Genomic DNA, 8,704 nt, shown 5'->3' with positions numbered 1-8,704 from the left:
CTCGTTGTCCTGTGTTTAGTTCTGCTTCTCTTGACTGCACTTCCTTTGCCATACCACCGTGGGGCACCAATGTCCCAGACCTTATCCCTCTACTTGTTTGTTAACATTTTGTCTATCATGCACATATAAAATCAACCCCTTAACACATCTAGACACCACCTCGAAATGTAGTGTACTACTTTGCCTACTAGAGGCTTGAGTGAAGTGTTTGTTTTTGCTTTCACTTAACTGATACTTTCAGACCTATGAAGAGCCATCAGTCTAGGAGTAACGGGCTGCGGCTAGGGGTTGACTTTTGGTCTGGATGATCTTTTATCTCTGCAATGTGCCATTCAATTTGATTAGACCCTGACTTACTACAAATAAAAGGTAAGGCCATTCCCTCAGCTCTGGTTTTTGCCCTGATGACAAATGTGCTAAGGGGTGTGTGACTGACTAATAAGCAGAATAATGTTACGCTGTCCTCCCCTTTCAAGACAAACGTCTTACTGTCATGTGGTTGGTGTAATTTTTGTTTTAGCTGCCTCGCTTCTAGTCCTTAGGAAACTTTGCGGTATTTTGTTGTACATTGTTTTGTTGTACATTGTTAGCCCAGAAAATCTTAAGTGTTATTACATACAACCGGGAAGAACTATTGAATATCAGAGCGGTGTCAACTTACCAGCACTACGATTCTATACTATCTGTTGCATCTTAGCCTATGCCACTCTAACATTGCTTATCCATGTGTGTATTAGGGATTTGTTGTGGAATTGTTAGATATTACTTGTTAGATCATTTGCTGCACTGGCAGAACTAGAAGCACAAGCATTTTGCTACACTCGCAATAACATCTGCTAACCATGTGTATGTGACCAATACAATTTGATTTGATTTGATACAGTGAGTACAGTCATTGCTCTGCTCTTGTTGTCGTCTGTAAATCTGCATGTGGTCCTTCAGGACTGTAGAAGAGTAACACAAAGTAACAAAACAACTTTTGTACAGCAAGGGGTCAGGGGAGAAAGCAGCACAGGATCAGCACATTCCAAACATTCTCCCACACTGTCATTGTCACGTCCTGACCTTAGTTCCTTTTTTATGTCTCTATTTTAGTTTGGTCAGGGCGTGAGTTGGGGTGGGCAGTCTATGTTCTTTTTCTATGTTGTTGTATTTCTGTGTTTGGCCTGGTATGGTTCTCAATCAGAGGCAGCTGTCGATCGTTGTCTCTGATTGAGAATCATACTTAGGTAGCCTGTTTTCCTACTATGATTTGTGGGTAGTTGTTTTCTGTCTTTATTTGTTACCAGACGGAACTGTTTCGGTTGTTCTTTGTTTGTTTATTTTGTATTTTAGTGTTCAGTACATTTTAATAAAATGACGAACACTTACCACGCTGCACATTGGTCCGATCCTTGCTACTCCTCAGACGAAGAGGAGAACCGTTAGTCATGCTGTAGTCAGCTGATTGTGGGCCTGTCATGGAGACCTAGCTAGCGACAAACAGGCTCCACACCATAACCTCAGTATACCCCTATATACACTGATATGATACAGGCGAGGCCTTTTCTATGGTACATCAGTGCCTCTGTCAAACCCCTTATCAGATGTATGCAACCTATGGAATAAACACAGTTGATTCACTTTCCTACACTGCAGATCTCCAGGAATCCAGTCACTAGATTTCTCCAGTGTTGGGGAAGCTACTCTGAAAATATTGTTTGCCAAACTACCAATTACTTCACACTGGAAGACACACTGTAAGAAGTTTAGCTACCCTAAAGAAAAATATAGTTTACTTAACTAAAGTTACTTTGAAAAAGTAGTTCACTACATCCAAACTACTTATCATTAATAAACATTATCACATCTATAATATCATTATTATCATATCTACACCTAATATGTAATAGACTACAAATTGCAAGAAGAGATCACTCTTCAATCAGATGTTAACATAATGTGTACTGTACCCTATTAAACACAAAACAGTGAGCATTAGGCACACAGTGTTTCAAGTGAGAATAAGCCAGGTCTGTTGCTGAAAATGCAAGGAAAGTCTTTCCTGTCACCCATATTTTATTGTATTTAAAAAAGAAAAATTGTGTGTAGTTCCAGTAGTTAGCTACACAACATGAAAAAAAGTTATGAACTACTGAAAACACAACCAATATTAGAATTTAGTTCAACTACCACCAAGCTACTGCAAAATTAAATTAAATTACTAGTTGAACTACATGTAGTTCACTACTCCCCAAAACTGGATTTCTCACACACATGCATGCATTTTCCTGTGACGCATGTCTCACTCTGTTTAAATTATGACTCATGTCTGATCTTGTCATGTCCATAAGAGTGTTTAAATGAGAACCATGTGAAGTTATGGAAATGTAGCTGAAATAGTAATCTACAACAATCACATCCCACATCCCACAAACTCTTAACAACACACACATGTACACACTCTCTCTCACATTCTAAGACTTCCAGGGAACTTAACCACAGAGGAGGGGAGGGCAGGGAGGGAGTAGGAAGTAAATAGGAGCTTTGTCTTTATTACATCATCATGGCTCATACAGTTAGTCACTATTGTGTGATTTCTTGCATTGAGTCTCTGTTCCATACCTATTACTAAGAAATATCAGACTTTGTACACAAACAAGCCAGACCCACCTCAACAGAGCAGCTCCCTCTCTGCATCTGCTTCCCATCAGTGTGGTATGTGCTAGAGAGCCTTTGATCCATCCACTCTAAGTGTGTGTATGTGTGCACTAAACTGTGTATGTGACGAATACAATTTTATTTGGTTTGTGTGTGTGTGCATGTGTGTTTGGTGGAAGCAGGGGGGGGCGGGGTATATGGAAAGGGAGTCTTACTGTGCTCTTTTAAACAGACAATATGCTCTCAATGAAATGGGGGGACAGAGACTGTCACACACAAATGTAAATAGTCATTATACCCCAGGCTGTTAAGACTAGCCTGGGGGGCAGAAAGTTGGTGTTCACAGCACAAATAGCTTGATCCTAATATACAGACAGACATGGAGGTTTATCTGTAGTAACAGTACTATTAATGGCCTGATATGGAGAACTATGAATGTAACCAACAAATGCCATGGTTTAAAGTGGGTTGCAGTATTACTTACAGATAGACATGATTAGTACATCAAAAATAACATCAAAGTCTCAGAGCTGCCAGAACTCCTTTTGGTGATGCATTACATATGAAGTATGAAATGTAAAGTAACACTCCTTAGACCGCCGTGCCCCCCCCCCCCCCCCCCCTCACCGACCTTTTGTTTTTGTGTTAACTGTTATTGCACTTTGAAATGTGCTATTGACAATGGAGAGTTAGGAGGTATGGGGCACTTAGCCAAGCAGAGCCTTGTGAAAACAGGACAGAGACAGCCAATTGTTGATGCAGACAGAACTGTAGAAGTGGCACATTCACCAGAAAGGTGTGACAATGACTGGACATACAGGATAGGGAGACCGGAGGGATTTCCTGAGTTGAAAATGTGAGATTAATTTAACATTGGTTTGGATTCTGCTACTCTTAGCTCAGTAAGACGTTCGAGAAAAGCATTGAATAGTGAATGGCACTGTCTTTTCTTTTATGCTCAACACATACAGTTACCTATCTAACAATATAGGATGACTCATGGGCCGTTATGTGGCTCTTTTTGCAGGAGATAGCAGTGTGTGCCATAAAGGGGCAGGTTTCCAAGTGGGGTAGCGAGAGTGTAATGTTAATGCCTTGTGAAGATGGGTAAAACAGGCCCATGAAACGTTAGCTGCATATACTGTAACTTGATGAGTGGTCAGAACCTCACCACTGGGTTACAGTGAATCACACTAAAGTGAGGCTAGAAGCTGGAAGGTGTAGGTCAGAGATATTCACTCCTGGAGGTAGACTAACTTATATTGAAAGGGAACTTTTCCCCAGCTCCTCCATTATTGTCACCAGATTGCAGCATTGTGTCTAACGGCAGTTGCTGTGTTATTCACTTGAGGTAGAACTGCTGACTTTTCTTTGACCAAATAGAGAATGGTCTAATTCGACCCTTGTCGCCCCTCATTCTAGTTAGTCACAGCAGTCCACAGTATTTACATTTGCATCACTTGCTCTCAACACAAAACCGAGAGAGGATATAATTTCGACTGCTTAGTTTTATGCTGCATTCTGATAATCAGGCAATATGTTTAGCCATAGTCATATGCACCGCCACCTACTTCTGTCCACATAAGAAGAAATCCCGGCATAAATTGATGCGTTTTTGGGATACTCACCTTATGGACAGCCTAAAGAATCATAATTCACAGGTGGGCTCTGCAAACTATATTAACATAGGAATCGTCTTGGACCCCCTGCCCATAATAGGACAGGTCTCATCTAAGTCTACGCTGTTATGGTCTGAAAATGAGAAAAATAGGCCTAAGGACGTGTGAGTTTCAAATGTTCTGTTCTTTCAAAATGATATGAATGTGGCAGTGTGAAATGTGAAAGCTATGATCCCTTTAAGAATAGCCAGATTGTACTCTTTGTTTACATAAGAGAAGGTGCCGCCTCATTCTAGCCATGCCCATGTGAGATATCGAACAAGGGACGTCTGTTCTAATTTGTCGTATTTATTTGACAAAAATGTATTATAGAAATCAAATTATGAAAAATAAATTATCAAATACCTATATCAGCTTACATCGATAAAGTGTTGTGTAAACAAATGGGTCCAAAAAAATGGTTGCGAGGAATGTGTCTAAAGGTCCCCCCTGTTTAAAGTAAAGGACTGCTGAATGGTATGGTCCACCCCTGTGCCTGGGTGTTTATGCATCCGCTTTTAGAGCGGATTGAACTGGCAAGTTGTTTTAATTACGACTTGCTTGTAACATGTCTAACACAAAAGTAATTATATTCGATTAATAAAAAAAAAAGAAGACGGCTATATATGGTTGTAAAGACGTATACGACGTGCTATTGTGTGAAATGGCAGCTGCTTACACTCTTTGAAGTGAATTTCCTATGATCTTTTGAATTTGGGCGAGTGCATTGAGATTGAGGGGCGCCTGCTGTCCATCGAAGCAAGAAAAAGACTAATGTTTTCGCCAAACCAGGAGGAACACTGCGGCCCGACTAAAGACCCAATAAAATACGGGGAGCTGGTAGTATTAGGGTAAGTTGGAGAAAGGCTTGTGTATTTTCTAAAGTCAACAAGTATAGCTAGCTAACATTTTGTAGGCTAGGTGAAAAAGTCGAAGCTATGGTTGTGAACGCCAGAACTTTTTTCCTGCACAGAAAACACGGGCTGGAGTTAAATATTTTTTCTGTGAATAAATATTCATGCTTGACTTCGATTTAGCTGTCGACATAACGTTTAACTTACATGCACACTAATAATTGTATATTAAACTAATTCAAATCAACTTGTATTTGTCACATGTGATGAATACGAAAAGTGTGGACTTTACCTCGAAACGCTTTACGAGCCCAAGTCACAGTCTGTACTCTCTGCGATCACCCAGCATGCAGCATGCAGTACCAGAGTGCCAACAATGCAGTTAAAAAGTAAGAAAATTAACTAATTGGTAAGAAAATAGTAACACAATAAAATAAGGTAGTTGGGGTGATTTAAGGTGATATGTACATGTAGGTTTGGTTAGGTGATTGCTTGAAGTACTAACTATGTACATGTAGGTAGGTGGCGAATAGCAGAAAGTCCATGTAGCTGTTTAATAACTGTAAAGCAGTCTTATAGCTTTGGGGTGGAAGCTGTTTAGGAGTCTTTTGGTCCCAGACTTAGCACTCTGGTACTGCATGCTGGGTGATCGCAGAGAGTACAGACTGTGACTTGGGTGGCTAGAGTCTTTGACAATTGTTAGGGCCTTCCTCTGACACCGCCTGGTATAGAGGTCCTGGATGACAGGGAGCTCGGTCCCGATGATGTACTGGGCTGTACACACTACCCGCTGTAGTGCCTTGCAGTCGGATGCAGAGCAGTTGCTATACCAAGCAGTGATACAGCCAGTCAAGATTCTCTCAATGGTGCAGCTGTAGAGTATCTGAGGGCCAATGCCAATTTTTTTTCATCCTCCTGAGGGGGAAGAAGTGATGTTGTGCCCTCTTCACGTGTTGGTGTGTTTGGACAATGATTGGTCCTTAGTGATGTGGAAATTGATGAACTTTAAGTTCTTGACCGTCTCCTCTACAGCCCTGTTGATTTGAATAGGGGCATGCGCGGCCCTCCGTTTCCTGTAGTCCATGATCAGCTCCTTTTGTCTTGCTGACATTGAGGGAGAGGTTGTTGTCCTGGCACCACACTGCCAGGTCTCTGACCTCTTCCTTGTAGGCTGTCTTAACGTCATTGGTGATCAGGCCTACCACTGTCGTGTCATCAGCAAACTTAATGATGGTGTGGCCACACAGTCGTGGGTGAACTGGGCGTACAGGAGGGGGCTAAGCACTTACTCCTGAGGGGCCACTGTGTTGAGGGTCAGCGTGGCGGATGTGTTGTTGCCTACCCTCGCCACCTGCGGGTGGCCTGTCAAAGTCCAGGATCCAATTGCAGAGGGAGGTGTTTAATCCCAGGGTTTAGTCCTTAAGTCCTTAACCAACAATGCATTTCAATAAATAGAGTTAAGGAAATATTTACTAAATAAACTAGTGAAAATAATTATAATAAAATAACACAAGAAAATTACATAACAATAACGAGGCTATATACAGGGGGTACCAGTTCCCGAGTCAATGTGCGGGGGTACAGGTTAGTCGAAGTAATTTGTAAAGTGACAATGCATCATTAATAAACAGTGAGCAACAGTGTGAAAACAAAGGGGGGTCAATGTAAATAGTCCGGGTGGCCATTTGATTAATTGTTCAGCAGTCTTATGGCTTAGGTGTAGAAGCTGATAACGTCTCTGGTACAAGTGGGACGCTAGCGTCCCACCTCAACAACAGCCAGTGAAATTGCAGGGCGCCAAATTCAAAACAACAGAAATCCCATAATTAAAATTCCTCAAACATACAAGTATTATCCACCATTTTTAAAGATAAACTTCTTGTAACTCCAACCACAGTGTCCGATTTCAAAAATGCTTTACTGCGAAAGCACACCATGCGATTATGTTAGGTCAGCACCTAGTCACAGAAAACCATACAGCCATTTTTCCAGCCAAAGAGAGGAGTCACAAAAAGCAGAAATGGAGATAAAATTGATCCCTAACCTTTGATGATCTTCATCAGATGGCACTCATAGGACTTCATGGTACACAATACATGTATGTTTTGTTTGATAAAGTTCATATTTATATCCAAAAATCTCAGTTTACATTGGCGCGTTATGGTCAGAAATGCATTGTCTCAAACAAACATCCGGTGACAGTGCAGAGAGCCACATCAAATTACAGAAATACTCATCATAAACATTGTTAAATGACACAAGTGTTAAACATACGAATAAAGATAAACTTCTCCTTAATGCAACCGCTGTGTCAGATTTCAAAAAGGCTTTACGGAGAAAGCACACTTTGCGATTGTTAGGTCAGCACCTAGCCACAGAAACCCATACAGCCATTTTCCAGCCAAGGAGAGTGTCACAAAAGTCAGAAATAGCCTTAAAATTAATCACTTACCTTTGAGGATCTTCATCTGGTGGCACTCCCAGGTCTCCATGCTAGACAAATGTTTGTTTTGTTCGATAATGTCCCTCTTTATGACCAAATACCTCCTTTTTGTTCGCGTTTTGTCCCGTAATCCAAATGCTTAAGGCGTCCAGACGAAAAGTTTTTAAAAAGTTTTTAAAAAGTACAATAAAAGTTAGTAGAAACATGCCAAACTATGTTTAACATCAATCCTCCAGTTGCTTTTGTCATAAATAATCAATAATATTTCAACCGGACAAAAGCTTCGTCAATAGGAAAGGAGAAACAAGAAAGGTGCGTTCCCAATCAGGCGCATGGCTGATGAATGGAAATTTCCAATGGCCACTGATTGAAAGTGCTGTATCTCCCTCATTTTTTAGAGTAAAAGCCTGAAACAATGCCTGAAGACTGGCCACATGCAGAGGAAGCCACAGAGCTCGTGAACTGGGTCCTAAGTCTTTGTATGGTGGATAGGCCTTCAATGGAAAAACAGCCTTTCAAAATAATAGTACTTCCTGGTTGGATTTTCCTCGGGTTTTCGCCTGCCATATCAGTTCTGTTATACTCACAGACATTATTTTAACAGTTTTGGAAACTTTAGAGTGTTTTCTATCCACATCTACTAATTACATGCATATCCTATCTTCTGGGCCTGAGTAGCAGGCAGTTTAATTTGGGCACGCTTTTCATCCAAAATTCCGAATGCTGCCCCCTACCCTAGTGAAGTTAAGGAGCCTTTTGGTCCTAGATTTGGCGCTCCGCTTGCCGTGCGGTGGCAGAGAGAACAGTCTATGACTTGGGTGACTGGAGTCTTTGCCAATTTTTTGGGACCCATATGGTCAGATGCCGAGCAGTTGCCATACCAGGTGGTGAGGATCTGGGGATCCATGCCAAATATTTTCAGTCTCCTGAGGGGGAAAAGGTGTTGCCGTGCCCTCTTCATGACTGTCTTGGTGTGTTTGAACCATGACAGTTCGTTTGTGATGTGGACACCAAGGAACTTGACTCTCGACCTGCTCCACTTCAGCACCGTCAATGTGAATGGGGGGCCTGTTTGGACCTCCGTTTCCTATAGTCCACGATCATCTCCT

General features: G+C 41.5%; 1 protein-coding gene across 1 annotated transcript in view; it reads left to right on the top strand.

Moving 5' to 3' along the window:
- Positions 1-4,800: 4,800 nt before the first annotated feature.
- LOC129811698 (E3 ubiquitin-protein ligase pellino homolog 2-like) overlaps positions 4,801-8,704 on the top strand; it is a 47,163-nt gene continuing 43,259 nt past the window's right edge. The window contains exon 1 of the mRNA XM_055863215.1: positions 4,801-5,149. Coding sequence (XP_055719190.1) covers positions 5,073-5,149 — 77 coding nt within the window. The 5' untranslated portion in view covers positions 4,801-5,072. The remainder of the gene's footprint in view (positions 5,150-8,704) is intronic.

Source organism: Salvelinus fontinalis, chromosome 15 (assembly GCF_029448725.1).
Source record: "Salvelinus fontinalis isolate EN_2023a chromosome 15, ASM2944872v1, whole genome shotgun sequence".
Taxonomy (NCBI): Eukaryota; Metazoa; Chordata; class Actinopteri; order Salmoniformes; family Salmonidae; genus Salvelinus; species Salvelinus fontinalis.
This window is presented reverse-complemented; position numbering and strand designations above follow the sequence as displayed.